Source organism: Pituophis catenifer, unplaced genomic scaffold, assembly GCF_029215685.1.
Source record: "Pituophis catenifer annectens isolate HBS135680 unplaced genomic scaffold, rPitCat1.0.hap2 SCAF_3, whole genome shotgun sequence".
Taxonomy (NCBI): domain Eukaryota; kingdom Metazoa; phylum Chordata; class Lepidosauria; order Squamata; family Colubridae; genus Pituophis; species Pituophis catenifer.
In genome coordinates this window covers 44,612,442-44,635,831 of record NW_027256883.1, presented here as the reverse complement: position 1 = coordinate 44,635,831, position 23,390 = coordinate 44,612,442, and the positions used below count along the sequence as shown (strand labels likewise).

At 36.0% G+C, this 23,390-nt stretch overlaps 1 protein-coding gene across 7 annotated transcripts in view; it reads left to right on the top strand.

Annotated features, from left to right (window-relative positions):
- Window positions 1–23,390, top strand: part of DTNA (dystrobrevin alpha) — a 159,899-nt gene that overhangs the window by 67,165 nt on the left and 69,344 nt on the right. For all 7 annotated transcript variants that reach the window (XM_070940559.1, XM_070940560.1, XM_070940558.1 and 4 more), the window contains 2 exons: window positions 18,950–19,017; window positions 21,849–21,929. In XM_070940559.1, coding sequence (XP_070796660.1) covers window positions 18,950–19,017; window positions 21,849–21,929 — 149 coding nt within the window. The remainder of the gene's footprint in view (window positions 1–18,949; window positions 19,018–21,848; window positions 21,930–23,390) is intronic.

Sequence of the window (23,390 nt, the reverse complement as noted above, 5' to 3'; positions counted from 1 at the left end):
TAGGTTTAAATGAACAACCATTAGGAAGACTTTAAATTAAAGATTTTGCAGGGTGAAAACAAACTCCCCAAAGTAAAGATCCGTTAGTACAGAAAATGGGCATGTTGCTGAAATGAGGCTTCTCAATCCACTCAACAAAAAATCAAAAAACTGCCTCATAAAATTCATGGCCTTCATGGGATATATATTTAACATATGGGAAATAAAATGGTCTTGATGCAAAAGAGTAAATATGATTTAATAAACATAATTGATACTTGGTAAGAATGTCTCCCATGACTGGAATGTAAACAATTGAAAGCTAGAATTGGTTCAAAAGGAATACAACAAAGAAAAAGGGAGGAGCAGTTGCACTGTACTTTAAAATATTTGTTCCTGCTGGAAAATCCAAATGTTGGAAATGTTATATAGAACATTTGATTTAAAATAAGAGAAGGAACAAATCAAACAAACCTGTCTTTGGCCCACCGTTCTTCAACATCTTCTTCATAAATGACCTAGATGAGGGGATTGAAGGTGAGATCATCAAATGTGCAAATAACATCAAGCTGGGGGGAATTGCTCACATTTTGGAAGATACTCAAGATTCAGAAGGATCTTGACAGACTTGAGCATTGGGCTTTATCCAATAATATGCAGTTCAGTGGTGAGAAAAGTAAAGTCCCGCACTTAGGCAGGAAGAACCAAATTCACAGGTAAAGAATAAACAATAACTGGCTCAGGGATCTAGATGTCCTGGTAGGCCACTGCTTAAATATAAACCAGCAGTGTGCTGCAATTGCCAAAGCATTCAATGCAGCTAGGCTGCATTAGCAGAGGGATCACAGTCACAAGCAGCAATAGTACCACTCTATACTGCTCTAGTAAGACCACACTTGGAATGTTGCATCCAGTTTTGATCATCATGATACAGAAAAAACCCTGAGGCCTTTGAAAGAGTGCAGAGAAGAGCAGCAAAGATGATAAGGGGTCTGGCGACTAAATTATACAGTGAATGGCTAAGGGAATTAAGTATGTTTAGCCTAACGAAGAAAAGGCACAGAAGAGATACAATAGCTGTCTTCCAATATTTGAAGGACTGCCACAGGGAAAAGGGAGTCAGTTTATTTTCCAAAGCACCTGGGTGGGAACAAACAATGGGTAGAATCTCATCAAGAAAGATCCAATCTGGAACTAAGGAGAAATTTCCTGATAGAACAGGTAGTGGGACAGCTTCAGTGATGAGTTGCTCCCGGTTCTGTCTGGTTCTTGACAACCGGTAGTAAAAGTGGAGGAAGGCTCCGCTCACCCATCCGGCTATCATAAGGTACAATCTGCGCATGTGCAGAAGTGCGTGCATGAGCATAAGTGAAGCAAGCACGTGAGCACGCTCCCGTTGCAAACTGGTAGTAAAGGTAAGAAGAACCCACCCCTGGACAGCTTGCCTTCAGAAGTTGTGGGTGCTCCATCTTTAGATGTTTTCAAGAAAAGATTGGACAATTACTGGTATTCGTCCGGGATGGAATAACAACTGCCCTGGGCAGGGGGTTGGACTAGAAGACCTTCAAGGTTCCTTCCCAGCACATGATTCTATGATTCTATTCTATGATTCATTCTATGTGTGTTTCTGTATGTGGAAGGAAAATTAAGTTTCAGTATTTAAGATGTATTTCTCATGACTTGAGATAATAGTTTGGAAGCCTAACTTGGTCTACCAGCTGAAAGACCTTATTGAATGCAATAATCTTTTTAGATTCTATGAATGTGAAAAGTGTAAATATAATGGAAATGATAAATTATGCTTTTATCATATATGACAACTTTATTAATCACATATGCAATCGGTTGCATAAATTGTTTCATATTTTAAGGTAGTTTGTAAGATACAACTGCAAATATGGGAATATAAAATGCCTTTCATAGTGAAGCATAATATTCATTGATATGGTGAAAATACTTGCCAGTAATATTTTGATATTAATGTATATATGACAGTTGAGAATAAGTATACTGCCTTGCTGCCATTCTGCATGTAGACTTGCATGAACTCTTTTTTCTAATTAAATAGTATTTATTAGATTTTAATATGGGAAATAGTGATATTAGAAGAAATATTGTAATTTGCTCTTTCTGCTGTAAAATACCATAAATGAAGTTTCATTTCAGAGGACATAAATAATTAAATTCAACAGCTTCTCAGTTTTGTGCTTTTGAAAAAGGTTCTAAGCAGGTATTCGGATTTTGGGACATAAAGCTGCTTACACAGTCCTTTTTTTCCTTCTCATTTCTAGTTTGTACAAACCATAGTTTGCTAGGGGGTGTGAAGTGAACCAGTGGTGAAATTCAGCTGGATCTATCGGGATCGTGTGATCTGGTAGCGCCGGTGGTGGGAGGCTCTGCCCACCTGCCTGGATGTCATCACGTCCAGTTTTTGACCCTCTGCGCATGCGCAGAAGGCTCTGTGCATGCATGGAGGAGGCGCGCGCACTCACATTTGCGAACCGGTAGCGAAGGTAAGTGAATTCCACCCCTGGTGTGAACCATATCAGAGCTAATCAGGATTGGGACTTCTAATTTGGGACTTCAAAAGCAGCTTCTAAGTTTCAGACATGTTTAGGAAAGGGCTTGTCTTTTGCCATAATTATAATTTGCCTGATTCTAATACTGAGAAGATAATTATAATCCACGAAAGAAAGGATACATGAATACATACATAAACTCACAGAATACTCCTGATAACTGAAATTATTTGACACATAAATCTAAGTTATCTATAATAAAATGAAAGACAATTTATATTAAAAATAGTGAAAGTAAGCTGCATTTCTTGTGTTGTATAATAACATAAGTTGGATATTGAAAGCGTGTCAGTGTAGCTACTGTTTTATAAACCATGGTTTATATTTTAGTACTTTTGACAAGCTATGGCATCCTAGCAAAGCATGATTAAAACTGACCATCCTTTAAGAAGATATAGTAACCCAAATCTAGATTTGTTTATGAACAATTATGTGGGGAATACTTTTCAAAGCAAAATATAGGTTTTTTTAAAAAAACGGATAACAATGTATGCTCTTTCAATATAGTAGAATGCATGTATAAGCATTGTACAAATGGAAAATAAATTTCACAAAATAATCAAAGGTTGCTCATAGTTTTCATATTATTCATCCCCTTCATTGGAAGTTTTCAATATTGGTTCTTAATGCCACATTTTTAATTTTAATAGAGAAATATTCTGTGCCCTTACATTTTCTGCGTAGGAAAATATGGAACTACATTCCATAGCATAATATTATCTTTTAAATATTATTCAATAACAGCAAAGCAAGTGAAAGAATTAGAAATCATTGGTTCAAGATCTTAGTTATCTGAAAGAAAAGGGGAAAAATCTGACAAATGAAAAATATTTGTGTTAATATGAATTTAAATTTTATGGAGAACTTTTATATTTAGTTAAATTTCAGAAATACAGGTAGTCCTTGACTTACAACCACAATTGAGCCCAGAATTTAGGTTGCTAAATGAGAAATTTGTTAAGTGAATTTTGCCCTAATTTGCGACTTTTCTTGCAATATTTATTAAGTGAATCACTGCTGTTGTTAAATTAGTAACATGGTTCTTAAGTAAATCTGGTTTCCCTTTGATTTTGCTTCTGAAAAGGTCACAAAAGATGATCACATGACCGCGGGACAGTGCAGCCGTCATAAATATGAATCAATTGTCAAGCATGTTAATGTAAATCACATGACCATGGGGATAATATAACGGCCATCGACCAAATGATTGTAAGTCATTTTTTTCAGTGCAGTTGTAAATTTGAACGGTCACTAAATAAACTGTTGTAAGTCAAGGACTACCTGTAAATTGGCATTTATCTGCTTATCTTTTAAATTTAATATTTTCAGATATTCGACTTGGCAGCAATATCAATTACAATTGTTTTTATATCTATAGCTAGCATCCATGCAAAAGGCAAACGGATAGATAAAAATGAACTTGAACTTTTATCTTGGAACTTTAAGGATGGAAAACACACACATACACACACAATACCCATTTGGGATTTTGTACCATTTTTTTACAGTGAGCCCAAAAATGGGCCAATATAATTGGTAAGATTTAGAGCAATGGTCACCAACTGGTGGTCCGTGGACCACTGGTGGTCCGCAAGAAAATTTTGGTGGTCTGCAGAAAAATTATTTGCATTTTTAATATTGCACTAAATCAGGAGTCCTCAAACTATGGCCTCTGCGCCAGATACGTGCAATGAACATTTGTGTTGCTTCAGAGTCTCCCCCTTCGAGGTCTTTTTGTGTGGGTTGGAGGGGGGCAGAAATTCCGACTTGGGATCTGCTTTGGCCTCCTGGTGCAGGGTTTTAGGCGAAGGCTGGAGGGAAGTGCTGCTGGTGGGGAAGAGCCGAAAGCCTTGTTCCAGTGGGACTGCATCATGGCCTGGAACTGGCTGACCAAATCAGCCTGCTGAGCCTCCAGGTGCCAGTACCTGGCGTTGCACTCCCGCAGGTGTTCCCTCTACTTGGAAAGCCTATACTCCAGGGGTGGGTTCTAAAAATTTTTACTACCGGTTCTGTGGGCATGGCTTATTTTGTGGGTGTGGTTTGATGGTCATGTGACAATTCTTTAGGATTTAGCAGAGGTACTGGTCTACCAGGCTTTTAACTGCTTGCAGAGCTGTACCGGTCTACCCATTTGTTCTTGGAGCGCCCTGGTCTACCCATTTGTTTTTTGAGCGTCCTGGTCTACCTATTTGTTTTTGGAGGCACTGGTCATTCCATTTGTTTTTTGAGGCACCGGTCTACCACCACACTGCCTTTTAACATTGATCAGCTATAGGCCGGCCCTTTGAAGCCCCGCGGCAAGAGTTTAAACAGTTTTTTCTTTCTAGCCATCAGCTGGGACTCGGGAGGCAGCGAATAGATTGGGGGCAGGGCCAAATAAAAGGTAAGAATAACGCAGGCGGGGTGGGAGGGCCCAGCTCCCGAACAAAGAAAACCGATTCGGTGACATCATATCATCACCGCTACCAGTTGGCTGAACCGGGAGGAACCTACCACTGCTATGCTTGTAGTCCTCAGTAAGCCTTCTTCTCGGTCAAATTCAATTTGAACTGAGCTGTTTTGCCAACTCTTTCTCGTGGTGGCTGCTTAGCTCCAACAACTGCTTCCTGTTGGGGCCCTAAGGAGCCTGGGCAGGGAGGCAAGGAGTTGGCCACGCCCACCTAGTCACATGACTACCTAGCCACACCTACCCAGCCGGTCACTAGGCAGATCATATTAGTGGTTCACAGGATTTAAAATTATGAACTTAGTGGTCCCTGAGTTCCGAAAGGTTGGTGACTCCTGATTTAGAGGACCAAGAAGATATATGAGTATACAGGATAGGTCTCAACTGTACAGAAGAACGTAACTATGGGACATAAGAGAAGGGTTGTGTCTGATAATACTTTTTCCAAGTATAAAAAATTTCATCATGAGCTATAGGTCACAAAAACTTTCACCTTATAATCAGAAAAAAGTACTACCCAATTTCTTCAAGCAAAGGACACTATCTGAAGCATATTTGTCACTCTTTACTGTATAGTGCCATATATCATTTTTATAATACAGATCAGTTGGTGGAAATGTAAGGAAATTTTAAAACAAGCAAATTATAGAAAAGCAACCATTAATTCCATTGTATGAAATCATCAGGATCTTGTTTTGAGTAGAAAGTGGCCCTTGTTATAAATTTGTATTTTTAAAAACGTTAAATTTAATTGAGTGATTTAAAGCAAGTGCTACAGCATAGTGCTTTTATTTTTGAGTTGTTTTTAGAGACACTGTTTCAGTATACTGGCATTAAAGAGATGAAATCTGAACATGTGCTAAGTTTGAACAGGATTTTGACTCAGAATTAAAAGTGGAGGATTTGTTACTTGGAGTTGGTCAGCACTAAAAATCAGGTAAATAAATGAAATAATCATAGATATATTTTTAGGGGAAAAAATTGTTTCCATCAGCAAAAAAAAAAAAAATCAGTTATAATTCTCCTCCTTAGACAAAAAAACCAGCATGGATTTTTACAAACGTAATTTACCTGTAATCATTCATCTTAACGTGATCACTACTTGTGTTTCTTAAGAACCACATTAAAACACCACTTTCCATTTTAGGATGGAGTATTGTGAGGTTATTATGAATAGCGAAAAGGATAAGCACCAAATAAACACTAAGATATAAAGTTTAGTAGAAAGTGAATTGCTACATGGGGATAATTTATTTTTTTCAATTACATAATATTAATATTTAATTGTGTTTATTTTAATTCAGGGTATCAAACTGCTGTCTGTTTACAATTGAAAACAAATGTTTAGAGTTTTCAAGGGCATTTGCTGTTTTCTCCTGAAGGAGAAAATGACGGATATATTTTCTGCATGGCAAAAGGCAAAGAGAGAAACAATACCTTGTGTACTGGTGTCTTTCTCCTTTGCACTTCCTTTGTGTCTGCCTTTTTGGATCTGTATGACATAATTAGATTTTCTACTCTGATGGTTAGGAATTGTCTTTTTATGAGTATGCCCCAGCCATTCAAAAGGAAAGAACAAAGTACATCAGGCCAATATTAAGAAGGGGGAACGTTCCTGTTAGAAGGAAAAATGGGAGAAGTTTGATAATAGACTCAAAGGACAAAGAGCAGAGATTGCTTTGCCACTGCTAAAGGGTTGCGCAGACTTCTCTGGCAAATTAAGGCAAATATATGTGTCCCAGGATAATGATGCAAGATCGAATCTGGGTTGGTCACTAGGACCAGAGCTTGTACTGCCAAGCCCTTGGCTCCTAAGTACTTGATAAGAATTCTCTGGCACAGCAGGCAAAGGAAAGTATGCATTTATCATTGGGGGCAGGCTGCATAGATCTTCCATTTATATTTCTGCAAATGTAATGTTCTGGCTAGGGAGCACTCAAACAGCAAAGCACAGAACAAGAAATCAGATCAACAAATCGGCATGCAGGATGTGCATCTTCTCACAATGTGCAGCTAAGATTTGGAAGGTGTTTTTGTCAGCCCAGTTGCAGCCATGTGCAGCCTATCCTTACCCATCAACCTCTTGGCAGCATAGGTATGCAGCGATAGCTACAGGCAGTTGCCAGCAACTCTTAAATCAGCCTTAAGAGCTTGGGACAAAAGGGGTCTTTGGTTGCTGTTATTTAGTTTGAATAAATGTGACAGCACAGCTCTCAAGTCATGCTTAGGGCCCTTTCTCTGCTGCCCCTTCAAGCCACCCAAAACTGGGTATTTTAATTCTACAGTTGCAAGAAAAAGTATGTTAACCTCTTGGGATTACGTGGAGTTTTGCATGAATTGGTCATAAAATGTGCTGTGAACTTCATCTAAGTCACAACAATAGAAAAACACAGTCTGCTTAAAATAATACTACAGAAACATTAGATGTTGCCATGGTTTAATTGAACATAACATGTAAACATTCACAGTGCAGGGAGGAAAAAGTATGTGAACCTTTGGACTTAATAACTGGTTGACCCTCCTTTGGCAGCAATAACCTCAACCCAACGTTTCCTGTAGTTGCAGATCAGACCTGCACAACGATCTGGAGTAATTTTGGACCACTCCTCTTCACAAAACTGTTTCAGTGTAGCAATATTCTTGGGATGTCTGGTGTGAATTGCTCTCTTAAGGTCATGCCACAGCATTTCAGTCGGGTTAAGGTCAGAACTCTGACTGGGCCACTCCAGAAGGCGTATTCTGTGCTGTTGAAGCCATTTTTTTTTGTTGAATTACTTGTATGCTTTGGGTCATTGTCCTGTTGCATCACCCATCCTCTGTGGAGCTTCAGTTGGCAGACAGATGGTCGTACGTTTTCCTGCAAAATGTCTTGATAAACTCTGGAATTCATTTTCCCATCAATGACAACAATCCGTCCAGGCCCTGAGGCAGCAAAGCAGCCCCAAACCATGATGCTCCCTCCGCCATGTTTTACAGTGGGGATGAGGTTTTGATGTTGGTGTGCTGTGCCTTTTTTTCTCCACACATAGTGTTGTGTGTTCTTCCCAAACAACTCAATTTTGGTTTCATCTGTCCACAGTATATTTTGCCAGTAGTGCTGTGGAACATCCAGGTGCTCTTTTGTAAACTTCAAACGTGCTGCAATATTTTTTTTGGACAGCAATGGCTTCCTCCGTGATGTCCTCCATGTATTCCATTCTTGTTTAATGTTTTCCTTATTGTAGATGTGTCAACAAAAATGTTAGCATGTGCCAGAGATTTCTGTAGGTCTTTAGCTGACACTCTAGGATTCTTCTTTACCTCATGAAGCATTTTGCGCTGTACTCTTGCAGTCATTTTTACAGGACGACCACGCCGAGGGAGAGTAGCAACAGTGCTAAACTTTCTCCATTTGTAGACAGTCTGTCTTACCATGGACACATGAACATCAAGACTTTTGGAGATACTTTTGTAACCCTTTCCAGCTTCATGCAAGTCAACAATTCTTGATTTTAGGTCTTCTGAGAGCTCTTTTCTGCGAGGCATGGTTCACATCAGACAGTGCTTCTTGAAACCAGTAAACCCAAAACAGGTGTGTGTTTTTAAAGGGCAGGACAGCTGTCAGTAACACATCCAATATCATCACACTGATTGGAGTCAAGGTTGGCTCACTCCTGGCTCCAATTAGCTCTTGAAGAAGTCATTAGGCTAGGGGCTCACATACTTTTTCCTCCCTGCACTGTGAATGTTTACATGTTATGTTCAATTAAACCATGGCAACATCTAATGTTTGTGTAGTATTATTTTAAGCAGATTGTGTTTTTCTATTGTTGTGACTTATATGAAATTCAGAGCACATTTTATGACCAATTCATGCAAAACTCCACGTAATCCCAAGGAGTTCACATACTTTTTCTTGCAACTGTATGCTAGTTTTACAGCAAATGCTGCTCAGAAAACACATTTTTATATTTAGGTCTTTACCAATGGAGGCTTAATCATCAACCTGAGGAATTGTGAATTCTTATACTACCAGCAGTAAAAGATCTGAAAAGTTTTAGCACAGGCTTTGGAGGAGGAGGGTTCTGAAAAAAATGTCATGTTAAAAAAAAATCACAGTTTGCTATAGACACTACAGAGTATTTTCCCCAGTATCATTTTCATATAAATCTACACATAAAATGTTGTGCTGATATAGAGTGCTTGTCATTCACAATTTTCTGTTCAAAGAGAGAATGATTTTCAATATTGGTATCTTTTTTCATTTTGTAAATTTATTAATACTGTTTGCCTATACATTTCACCATAGCTATCAGACATAGAATTTATCGAAATGGGTAACCCAAATGACTGGCTACATGATGGCCATTCAGTTAATTTCCTCTCTTTTTAAAGCAGCCTATCATTTCCAATCCTAAATAATGTGACATAAAGATACAGAAAAGTAAGCTGACATAATGATGCATGAACTTTCCCTGGAGTGATTGTACCACAGCTGTTGTGGGAGGGCAAACAGAAGTCTGTTACTTGCAACACATTTATTTATTTAATTTCTGCACTGTCCTCAAAAAGAAACACCATTGCCCTTTTTAATGTCTTGCAAAAGCTTTGATTCCTCCAATAGTGGGTAAGCCTGGCTTTTAAATGTTGAAAGATGCAAGCTGACACAACGTAGCAAATATTTGTGGCACTATCATTTTTGTTTTCTCACAACACTGTTTGCTTCACGTTGCATTTGAAAGAATGTTTTTGCCATGAACCTGAACATGAATAAAGCATTTCTCTTCACATCATTAGAGTAGATGCACAGACAGCTGGGGGCAGCTTTGGAAGCTTTGCGAAAGATACCGCTACTTTAGCAATTCAAAGAGAGGTGCTTCTTGTAAGTCATTCATATGTTTTGCACAACTGCATTGTGAGGTATGTTTTAAGCTATAATTTATACATACACAACTAAACTATAACAATATCCTTTTCTTATGGGAAAAAATGTAGAATAGCCTATTTTTAAAGTATTTTAAAAATCAAACAGGTACTAGATGAGCCGTGAAAAATATCTCAAATTTTAGATATCACTATCGCAAGGATAATGTAAGTTTGCTATATTTAGCCAAGTCAACATCTCTCTCTCCCTGAACATATTTTTGCATTGTAGGTTCGAAAGGAAAACTATGATATCTTGTGAGCTTTCATGATTTATTTCTTTAGATTCTTTTAATTCACTGACATATACTATAAGAATTTTTGGCACAGATAGAGTAATGGAATTTGGCCTAAAGAAATCTGCTACAGTTGCAACAAACCAGAAAAAAGTCATGAACACTAATAGAATTAAAATGCTGAATGGTCAAATCATTTGGATTCATCAGGATGTAGCCTAGAAATAACTGGGCATTTTACAGTTGGATAACTGTGTGTGTGTGAATTTTTATGTTGTTTTTAATGTTGTAAGCTGCCTGGAATGTGTGAGTTAAGCAGCTATATAAATTTGTTTAATAAAAATAAATAAAAATAAACATTTCCCATGGATTGGTTAAAACGTGATTAGTAAAGAATATAACCAAAGTGTGAGAAAATGACTAACGACAAAATTGAACAGTGGAAACATCATCAAAATCCTTAATACCCGGGCCATATCTATAATACAAAGTACAGCTGGAATTATTAACTGGAGATAACATGACCTGGAAAGTTTGTTATCAAAAAACAAGAAAACTCATAACTATTCATTATGCATTATATCTCTGAAGTAATATTGATAGATTATACCTGTCCCCCAGAAATGAAGGCAGACGTTTACGGTTGAACAGACTGTTGAAGAAAAAACTGGCTAAATACGTAAAAGACAGCCAAGAAGCATTAATGCAAGTTAAAAAATGGAACTTACTGAATGGTACAGGAAACAAAACATTAACTCTGAAATAATGAAATAAAAACATGAACCAAACACTGACAAGGAAAAGCAGTACATGGTCATTTTTTTAAAAAAATATTGGGGTAAGTAAAGAAAGTTAAAACCGGGCAATAACTTACAAGTGGAATATTAAAAAAAGGAACTGAAGGCTTGATTTTAGCTGCTCAATAGCAAGCTATTTGAAATAATTTAATCAAGGCCAGAATTGAAAAATTATCAAATGATTCAGACTGCAAATCATATATTCAGTTCCTACAAGAAGATCACATAAACTGAGTATCAACAATGATATAAAGGTAGTCCTCAACTTATAATCACAATTGAGCCCAAAATTTCTGTTGTTAAGTGAGACATTTGTTAAGTGAGTCTTGCCCCATTTTACGACCTTTCTTGCCACAATTGTTCAGTGAATCACAGCAGTTGATAAATTAGTAACCTGGTTGTTAGGTGAATCTGGCTTCCCTGTTGAATTACTTGTCAGAAGGTTGCAAAAGGTGATCACGTAACCTTGGGACACAGCAACAGTCATAAATATGAACCAGTTGCCAAGCATCTGAATTTTGATCACATGATCATGGTGATGCTTCAAATGTCATAACTCTGAAAAATGGTCATAAGTCACTTTTTTCACTGCCGTTGTAACCTTGAACGGTCACTAAAGGAACTGTTACCTACCTGTAACCGTTGACTACCTGTAACATAATCAGCAATATTTCAATGACTAATCATTGAAATTCATTTTTCCTCCAAGGGTTGAGAACTACAATACCTACCCCCTCACAGTAATACCAAGCTCAAAGGAAAAATGTAGCAGTAGGAGTATAGCAATTCACTTCTATATTATCAGCAAGACATTCATTGTCTTCGTACTTTTATACAAGGGATTACAGTGTAGCAGAGAACTAAACACACCAATTTAATGTTGATGATGGGGAAGAAATAATCTGTTCCATCAGAAATAATTGATTGTGTGGCAGTTTGAGGATTTTCATTTCTGAGTTCTTAAAAACTGAGAGCATGAATAATTTGCTTCTTCCTTGCAATTAGCCAAATCTGGGTGTCAGGATCTTCCATTCCTAAACTTCTTCCCTTTCAGATTTCCTCTGACTCCCATAGAAGAGGAGTTCTTGCAATCTATGTTCAATGGCAGAAGAAACATTGACCTGCAGCTGTTTTTTTTTCTTTCTTTCTTTTTCGCTGACAATATTAAGTGGATGCTACAGAAGGTGAAGGGAAAAGGCACAAAGTGCCCTCTGCTCACTGAGCTCAGCTGCAGCTTACAGCTGCAGAATTAATTTGCCCTAGGATTTTGAGATAACATTGCCTGAATCTGAAGGTTTTGAGGACTGTGGAATATTTTGACAACATCCTCCATCAGTGGGAGAAGGCAAACTATGTATATCACTTAATTCGTCCTTTTAGTGTTAATTCTGTGCACAATAATATTTGGAGAGGCCAATGGATTTGTTATTTCTTTTAAAGAGAGACAAAATGAGATCCCGTGTTAAAGGATGCTGCCCTTTTATTGTGAACAACATTATCTATTTACCGCATTCCAAAAATCTCCTTTGGCTATGATCTGTCCCTTGCAATTAGGTTATATTGCTGCTATGGTGGTGTCACATGTTGCCTTACATTTCTACTGCTTATATTTGTTATATGCTTCAAGTTGCATTCCTTCTTGGATTTCCTTCTGGGAAAAATAACAAAGGTTATAAATAAATAAAATTTTTGACCTAGAAACTAACTGCCTGATGATCAGTCTGTCTTCTTGTAGTAGTGGTGTGTACTGCTGACATTTTCATTTATATTGTTGCTAGATTTTGTTTGCAACCCCATGCAAGTGCCTTCTTGGTCTGTTTTAGTTACAGTTTGCAGGATAGGTCAGCAATAAAAGCAGCTGGTCAGGAGACAAGATCTAGAATCCAGCTGAGTCCCCCTTTAAATTCAGTTTGCTTTATTTACTGTATAAAGTCAGTTGACTGAAGTTAGAAGTCTGAGTTTGCTCTGGTTTGCATAGCATAATTAGGGCATTTCTGTACTGCCATCATTTTCATTCATCAACCCTTTCAAACCCCAGAAGCAGTTCGAAAGTGATCTGTGATTGTCTTCATTTCTGCTGATTTGACATAAAGGAAAAGAGAATGAAAATCACTCCCCACCCAAAATTGCTACAGAATAACAGAACAGAAAAATAGAGTTGGAAGGGACCTTGGAGGTCTTCTAGTCCAACCCCCTTTTAGTCCAATCATACACCATTTCAGACTGATGCTTGTCCAATCCCTTCTTCGCTATAAAAAAGACCAGGTTTGTAACCAAAACAAACAAAAAACCTTACTTGATCAGAAAGTGAAAGAAAGGAAAGGGGAAAACAATATACGCTTCTTGATACTGTGCACACACTCTAGCCCAGTGCTAAATATAAGGGGTAATTTGACAAAAGTCTTTCTATCTAATGCAATGTCATGCAAACACTTATTTTTTTCAAAACAACAAAAACAACATCCATGGTTACTTTTCTTATGAACTCATAGACTTTTCCCATTTCTTGTGTTTGCTTCCCCACCAACTGAAAGACAATTCTAAGATACACTTTAAAAGATATCCCTCCATTCCACAAGGTTGGAAAGCAAATATGAAGGAGAGAACATTTTTTGGGTGCAAAAATAAGCATTGCTTTGTTAAAATTTGTTCTCCTTCAAATGCACTATGTACTGCTTATAGTAATAAGAGTTCATCAAAATGACCTTAGCAGGCAAGATTATTGTCTATTAATGCATTTTTTTGTCTCTATGCTAGCACCTCATCCCCATATGGTGTCTCTGTATAAATAAATGTTCTGCTTAATAATGCTGTTATCATTCTGCCTTTTGCGCTATTGTAAAAATAATGTTGAATAATAAATAATCTGTCAAATCTTAATTAGATTAAAATTAATTTACAAGATTCTTTTTTTCTTTTTAAATGCAGGAACAAGGAACCCCAATATGCCTTCTATCATTTTAATTGCTTTTTCTTTGTTATAGTTAGCACAGCACTTTAATATGCAAAGTTTTCTTTTTCCGGATTTATTTTATGCACACATGCATGCATGTGCATACAAGCATATAGTAGTTCTAGGTTGGTTATAGCTTGATGTAGTTTTGATGGAACAGCTGTTGCTCAAGGCGAACTCAGAGCAGAGATACACTTTTAATTTTTCCTGTGCCAAGCACCAAATACCAACCCATCCTGGAAGCATTACCAGAAGTCCTAATTTATTTATCTTCGTCAACCAGCAATAGCCTTTTTTCCTATACCAGTCCTTCACTGCAAATCCCTTCCCTATGTTTGTATCAATTTGAAGGTGAACTAGGCACAGTATACAGCACTCTTGGGCATACAGAGTCAGTAGCTGAACCCTGGTCCCTGAGCTTCTTCCACTGTGGACCACAACCCGAGCAAGTGGTATTAATAGTGTGAACTGTGCTTTTCTCATTGAACGTGAGTCAGAAAAGAAGCTATAATTAGTTCAGAAGAACCATGCAACTTAGGAAGCCATTAAAGGTCCTTCATTCCTTACATAACAATTCTCTTGATCTGGTTTCTGAATTTGTGATTGAAGGTGCTAAATAGACTCAGCTTGTTCATACGTCCTTCAAGGCCCTTCAAGGAAAAGCTGCTCAAGAAAAGAAAGGAAAAAAACCAATGATTCCAGGAATGTTATTTATTGTTGAAGGGTATATTAACAGAATCTTTAAAGCCTGTTTTCCCTGCCTCCTTTTGAATGACAATAAGATAAAGGTAAGGCTATCTTGAGTCAGTATCATTTTCTATTTTCCGGCAAATAAGCAACCTCTCCTGCATTCCTCTCAAGGCCAAAGCTAAATTCTTCTACACATTTTTCTTAGGTACCCAATAGCAGTACAGTCCTTATGTTTCAGATTTGAGCTTAATTCCCCTGATTGCTAAAAATAAGAAAAATATTTCAGGAATCCTATTTATATCCTATTTAATAGCTTTTGGTCCTAAATCAAGGTATAACACTGTCCATTGTCCACCATATATTCCATGAATCATAGTCTGAGCAGCCTAGCTATTGGCCTTGTTTTTTGGGAATAATGAAAGTTGAAGTCTAGCACATCTAGATAAGTTAGCAGAATACTATTTACTTCAGGATCTGGAGTGGTAGGTTACACTTAATGAACTGAAAACTGGAAGCAAATTAACAACCTGCAATAATTCAACTCGGGCAGTCTAAGGAAATTAAGAATGGTGGCACCATTAGAACAGATAGTTTTTGTTAATATTTTAATATCTGTTCCATAATACAACTACAAAGCAAGATTCAGGAGGTACAGAAAATCAGATACTGAGCAGACAATACTCAATGGGTTCCATGTTGCACTGGTTAATATATCCAGGCAGTTAAATTCATGAAAATCCTATTATCAAGAATGAGACAACAGCAAGAAAAAATGTAATTGAATGTTGCTGTAACATTGGTCTTCAGTTAACTGAAAACTTTTATGATCCTGCCTCCAGAGTTTATACTTAGAGCCAGTACATAATTTTTCAGAGATGATAATCAGAAGAGGGAGTTATTCTCAAAGAAGCTTAATTTTTCCCCAAGAAGCCTTTTCTTCCCCAGCCGTCACCCCAGCAGTCACTCTAAATCATCATGGATGCGTAGATTTATGAGCTCTGCAGGGTCTCAGCCTTTATATTTGAATTAGCCAATAGCCTCCTGGTGTAGCCAAAGAGGCATTGATGATACTGAGGAATTTGGGTTCAAGGCTTCTTTTTCAGATGAAAACTTTTCTAAATCTGCACAAAATGCCCATCTTTTGAGCTAACAAAATCTTATAAGGAAAGCTCTGTGTTTTGATCCCTATACAACCCTTGCCTGATCATGTAAATGTTGTGAATAATTATTTATTAGTTCAATTTATATGCCGCCTTTCTCCGAAGACTCAGGGCAGCTAGACGTGTCAAAAACTTGGCCCACCATTAGTTGGGGGGATCAATATTTGGATTAAAATGCAAAGTGGAAATTTTGAAATCCTTTTTGCTAAGTAGAAGTGCTGTTGGTAACATTGCCCAGCTACGTGAATTGTCCTCAAGAAAAAGGAATGGATGCAGAAAAAAAAATGGAACAGTATTGTTCAATCTTCGCTGTCACTAGAAAACAAAAGTTTTAAAAATCCATTTCCACAAGTCTCACAAAGACCTATATCTCTAAATGCATCTCAGTGAACATTATCCTTGGCATTTCTTACCCAAATGAAGGGAGATTGATCTTGACACTTTGCTTTTGAAATACAGAGAAAGGGCATAAGTTATATCACATAAAACATCAGAAAAAGCTGAATTGCACAATATTAACAATTTCAAAATAATGAATAATGGCATATTGTTTCTCAGAAAGGTTTACATGGTTTTTCATGTTTCCATGCTTGCTTTTTAAAATATTTAGAAATGAAAACACAGCTTGCCTCTGTAATAAAAAAAATAGCAATATATTTTTGCATATTAAAATGACTGCTTCTGTGGGTTCTTCTCTTTGTAGCTGTACCACCCTTCCCCAAAAATTCAGCAAGCTGTAAAGGGGCCCTTATCATCCAAGGTAATATGGTGTAGTGATTCATGCTCTAGGCAGGATCAGGAGAACATGTTCAAATTCATCCTCAACCATGGAAACTTACTGAATAACTTTAGGCCGGTCATTTGTTTGTTTGTTTTTTAACAGATGGGCTTATCTAGAAGTGCTATTTATCTCTCTCATTGTTTTCAGAAGCGCCCATTTTGTTTCAATCTAACTACCTGAGTTTTCTACTTGAGGGAATGATACATGGCATTTACTTCTTCAGATCAATAATAATTTAAATTATTGTTTCAGTCCTCAGAAGAAACCATTAAATACCTATAAAGGAAGATAACAGTAACTCCATTAACAAACAGTTTCACTTCAAAATATACTGTACCTCTCAGCCTCTTCTAGAGCAATTCTGGAAATACTAATACAACTGCTTTGGTGCTTTAAAACAAGGTTAATTTGTATTGAATTTGTATCATATTGGAAACATATAGATGATAGATGACCTTCTTGATTGTGATGTCCTTTCATGATTTTTAATGTATTATAAATGAAAAAAACAACTTTAATCTCTTTCTAATCTACTGTACTGTTTCTTCCTAAATACAACCCAACGTAAGATTTTCAGAGTCTTCATATTTATTCTTTTTATAGTGAATGATTCAAATCATATTCCCATTTCATCGGCTGTTATAGTAGTAGCCATAAAGAGTTTATCCTCTCAGATTGCCATACTACATAGCTAGTTTATAGCATGTTGACATAAAGTTTGTGTTATCACAAGAATTCATTGCATATATATAAAATAAATATTTGCCTATTTTGGAAGACTGATCTGTAGGAAATAATCGAATAATAATTTGAAGGAATATAATCGATGTCCACTATCACCAAATCCTTAAATATTGTTGGTTAACTTTGTGAATTATTCTGACCATGACGTTATACTTACAGTTGCCAGAATTTATTAATTTAATTTAATAAATAAAAATTGATAGCGTGTGAATTATTATACATTTCCATTTGTCTAATATAGATACTTGGAATATTACAGAGAAATTTGTGTAGTATATTCACTGAACATTCCACTATTTCACAACAGCTGAAGAAGGCAGAAGCCAAAATAAATATTTTTCTGTTTCTAGTTTCTGTTGTATTAATCACTCTTGGATGCATGGATGAAGGCGGTATAAATAGACACATATTATTGTAGACTCATAATGTATTATATTGTCCAAAACCTATTGCTTCAAAAAAGAAAAATATATGATTTCCAGATCTCCAGTATAATATCACTTTATCTGATGTTAAAATCAGTGTTAGCTTTGACAAATGGGCCAGCTTTTATCTGCTCTTGCTGGTCACCTTTAAATTTGTTTTTAACCCTACTAGAGGAAAAAATGTTAATATATAGGAATTTGTATATTACTATAAATATATATTAATAGACTCTGGGTAAAGTTTAAATCAGAAAAATAATATGGGCCAACAGTTAAAATGTTTCTCACACAAGAAGCCCCCAACAGGAGCAATAAAGTAAAATAAACATAATTTGATTATGGGTCCAATTATAACATTTAATTTGTTTCATTATTTATAGTGAAATAAAAAAAACCCTGTTTTTATCAGGTTGCCATCATCAATAGAGTTTAATCAAAGAAATGTTTTTTTAAAATCTTTTCCTTCTTCTCCTTCTCCTTCCCCTTCTCCTCCTCCTCCTTCTTGCAAGGCAAAAACTGAACACACAGTTATTGAATTATCACAATTGATTAAACTAGCAGCTCTTTTTTTCCTGCCACATTCTATGTACCTCATCTATGTGTAGAACAGACAGATGCTACTAGCACTTTTCAATTACAAGAAATCTTATGAAAGAACACAGAACAATTTTCTGATATCCAAGAATTGGTGTTAAATGTATAGCTGAAAAAACAGCTGATAGATAAATGTTGATTGTTAAAAGAAATGCAGGAAGGGAATCAGACTGAAATTTATAATCTGAAGTTTATAATCCAGTATGGGAAGGTATGGATTTTTTCTCCATACGACATTCTAAACTAAACTGAATTGAAATTAAACTGAAACTGAGCTATATGTTCTTCCTTTTGTTTCCCAATGGTGAACACATTTCAATATAATTTCATCTAAAAGTTTCAAATAGCTTTAAACATTATGATTAGTTGCAAAGTCAGCCACATATTTAGACTGGCCCGCATTTCCAGGCTATATTAACATCCATAATAACACTTTTACTTGGTGCCATATATATTTATTTTGTATTGTTTTAATAATTTTAATTGTTTTTATGTTTTATGTTGTATGCTGTCTAGTCATTTGTTAAGATGGGAGGCTATAGAAATCAAATAAATAAATATTGAATATAGAATTGGAAAAACAGTGCACTGGAACTTTTCATATATTTTATGTCCTTAGTTTGAAAATGGTTCTGAAGGTATGTTTAATATTTTTTTGCTTAGAATGATTGAAGATTGTGGGAAAAGAGGCGCTACCATGGCAGAAAGGAGGCAGCTGTTTGCAGAAATGCGTAAGTGCTATGGCATTTTATATTTTGTTCTGTTGTTTTTCCGACAGATGTTAAATTTCTTGCAAAAGGCCAACAAGATAGAATATACTCATGGTAAATATTACATGGATTTTTGCCCTGGGCTATAGGCAGTTTGTTCTACAAAGTAAGAATTTTCAACACAAAGCAGGAGCAAGAAACTACATTTAATTGACAAAATGCTGCTTTTTTAAATTATTTCAATGCAGATATAGGACTAAATATCTCTAATATTCTTTCTTTGGGAGAAAAGGAATGTGAACAGTCAAAGCCATTGTTTCTCACCAATAACCATACTGAAATTCAAATATATTTTCTCACTGTAATTCCATTTTCTTCAATGGATGCTGACCCAATTTGTTGGGACTGAATTTTCCCCAGTGCTTAGAAACCAAAGTCAAAGGCTGTTCTAATTCTGTATAATCTCATGTGTATCTAGTTCTATGTAATCTATGTAATTTATTTTGAATTGTTCAATCCCAAGCAACACTCTGACGTTTTTCTGGATTTCTTAAATTACATTTTTAGTTTCTTAATTTTGAATATGTTTAAAAGTTTGCCAGAATACAAATGTTATTTGGCATTTTATTTTCTGGGTAGAATTGAAACAGTATGATGTTGACATTAATATTAAAACTCTGCAATGCTTCAGGCTGAAAAGCAACAAAAGGTTTTTGAACTATAAGGAATCATACATGTAGCAGCTGTCTGCAGTTCTTAACCTGAATGTGTTTTTTCCTGGAATCATGTGGTGCCATTGAAGGACATCTATGCAATAGCAGAAGAAATATGTAAACAAATGCCACACGCTCCAAAGGACCTTTTTACATTCAAATTAATGTGCTGTGCACCCAGTGGTAGGATTCAGATAATGTAACAACCAGTTCTCTGCCCTAATGATTTCTTCCAACAACCAGTGTGCCACACTGCTCAGAATGTTAACAACCGGTTCTCCTGAAGTGGTGCGAACTGGTTGAATCCCACCACTATGTGCACCCTAATTAAGATACTTTAACTTCCAGTTGAGCTGATCCTTCACAATGCACCTGGTCATCAAACTAAAGCCATCTAAGTATTTTAGATTTCTGCTCTCATCAGCCACAAGTGAAGTCCAAATAAAATAGTATTATAATACAGTATACAAAACATACCTATATATAGAAAGATCCAAAGCTATGTCACTTGTTTTGCAAATGCACTTCAACTGCATCTTAGGACTTATCAATATGATGGATTGTTCCTTCAAACAAATCTTGAAGCTCTGTATTACTATTACTCAGTCCCATTGTTAATGACCCAATTAATACTTGTGGAATTATTATTATTATTATGGAAGTCCATCAAAAGACTCAATCCTTTGAAAAATAAATGTATCATCTTTGACAAGAAATTAAATAGAACTATGCTAAAACAATTTTTTTTTTAAATCCCAGAAATATTTTAAAAAGCAAAAGGCAAACTTAGTAATATTCAATAGTTAACATGACATTAAAAAAAGAGGGGGGGAAACTGGGCTTCACTGAAATGGTTTTTTATGTGTTTGACAACATGACCAGTGATTAAAGTAAATTCCCAGGCAGAAACACTGAATAGTTCAGGACAATCTTTGCCAGCCACATATTGCACTGAAGCAGTCAGTTGATAAAAAGAACTTGTCTAGAGTATTTGGCAGATTAAAGAGAAAAAATGAGTAAAAGTTTTGTTAGTGGCAATGAAGAGTGGGGAAAAAACCGTCTGTTTTCCTCTTGCTGATGGGCTAACCGATGAAATGCTCTCATTTTGCTAGTTAAATTTCATTATTTTATCATAACCAAAACATATTTCTTTATATTCTGAAAACTGTAAACAGTATCTTTGAATCATAAGACTGAAGCTGTTTGATTTTACCTTGGAGAATTATCTTCGCCTACTTGTAATAAAAAACGGATTTCTGCTTGCAGAGTAGAGCACTGGGGTTTTTTCCCTCCCTGCCGTTTTCTCAGAGATTCCCCAGATTAAGATCCCCTCTGCTCCAATGTTACAAATAAACTGGATGAATTAGAACATAGTAAGTGCTCAGGCAAAGAGTCTTCTTGCAATCTGTGTTCTCCAATGAATGTCATAAACAAATTTATCCAGAGACCGTAAGTAGGTCATATCTTGTTTAAAGATAACATATCAGCTTCAGTCAAGCAAAGATACTGAGTCACACTTGATGCTAACATAAACAACTGACTACTTTTCTAGCTTGGTTTACATAAATAAGAAAAGGGCAATTAATTGTTAACAGCAGAAGCCTTTTTTGATGCCTCCCAAAATATTACCAAATTCTTCGGGAGAGTGAACCACAGAATTATGACAGTATGATTTCCTGCTAATACTAGGAAGAGAATTAAAGGAATAGGTGTGTTAATTCTCTGTGTCCATTACTGATAAAAATTAACTTTCCAAGTACCTAGAAACAAAAGAAGTCTTCAAAAGCCTAGCACTTGGGTAATGGTGACACTTCCCTGTCTTAGCTCATGGTTGCTAAAAAATTAATAACTGTTGCCCTTGGTTGGAGAAAGATAATCTTTCCCTGTCATAATCAATAGATTAAACTTCCACTGAAATGTTTGAGTATGTTTAATAAACTCAGCTTGCCATGCCATGTCTGCCTTCATGAGGACCATGGTAAAATTGAAACTTCCCATTTGGTAAAACCTTTTACCCAAAATTAACTGTGTAGGTAAGAAAAGGCTCTAAAATATCCTAGAGAAAGCTTATGTAAGTATTGTTGGGTGATATTTAGGCACAGAACGCATATCTTAGCACATATACTTCTCCACCATTAGGGGCTCAAGATCTGGATCGTATCCGTTTGTCCACCTACCGAACAGCATGCAAGCTTAGATTTGTGCAGAAAAAATGCAACTGTAAGTATATCACTGTTTAATTTCTATTACCTTCACTAGTCTACTACTGTGAAATTGTACATGTTGTATATCTGTTAGGAATTGATTTTAATAAACATTCATAAAATGCAGATAACAACAGCTAACTCTTCAGAAGAACAAGGTAATTCACAACTCTTTATATATGCAATAAAACATCTAAACCTACATGTTTGGATGCAGATACTAAGAGCATAAAATTTAAAAATTGCTGAGGTAAAATTCCAAGGGAAACTATAGCAAACAGCTTTCCTTTCACAATTTTGCTGTTTAATACTATTGTTTGTTTATTTTATTGGGTATTATCTTTTATACCTTGGTGTAACTTAACTTTTAAACACCTGCAGTAATAACATATTAATTTTTGCCTTTAAAAATTTCACTGTTGGAATGGTAAACAAATTAGCATGTTTTTTCTTATAAAGAATGAATTATATAAGCTATTCCTGGGAATGTGATATGCTTTTCAAATGTTCAGCACAATACAGTTATTTGACAATATCTATTAGCATTTTCCATACTACAGGAATCAAATGCTGTAGCATTCAGTAGCATTTAAAAGATATATATGGGGGTTTATGTGGGAAGGAGTCTTTCTTTGGCTCTGCTTCCCAGGTGGATCCCTCATTGTTTACTATTACTTTGTAGAATTATGAATTCAATTTTTTTTTTTGCCTGAGTCACTAAATAAGAGATATGCAGCTTTCATAGTTTAGTGGGTATTTAAAAACAGAAGAAATGAAGCCTTTTCTGTTCATGAGAACTAATACATGTAGAATCTGCTCGATATCTCTCCATTTGTGTTGGTAGAATGTCATTTATTAGTTTTCACCAAGCATGGGCAATTTGTGTTGCATGCAATCCTTGGTTGCAAAAATAATATGGCCTTTAGAACAGCAACGAATCCCCATTTGCATTTCCCATTGGATGGCTGGTAAAGACAACTGGTTGTTGATTTCCTATAAATTTGGAAGCCAGAGTATAATATAAGAAAGAATCATATTGCTTAAAATTGATGGGATAACAAAAATAGAATTAAATTTGTATGTGGCCTATGAAGCGCCCATGCATTTAAAGCACTACCCTCTTAATCAAATAAATAGTAGAAGTGCAATACTATGACATCCTTTTTCCTTTGTTCTAATGTCTGCCTAAAGATCTTGACTCCTTCAGTAGCAATATTAAACTTGTTTTAATACATCTCAGTCGTCCTCCAACTTTGCCTTTAATTTCCTTCTTGATCTTTACCATTCCTTTCCTTCTTCTCTTCTACTGTACTAATCTTGTCTAATCCTTCTATGTGATCCATATTCCTTTGCCATATCCAATATTGTTTCCACCATCTCGCTTCCTTCTTCCATATTCAGCACAAATAAACAAGCACTGTCCTGTATTGATTCAACTGTGGATCTAACTAGATGTAGAGTAGGCAACCTGTAATCC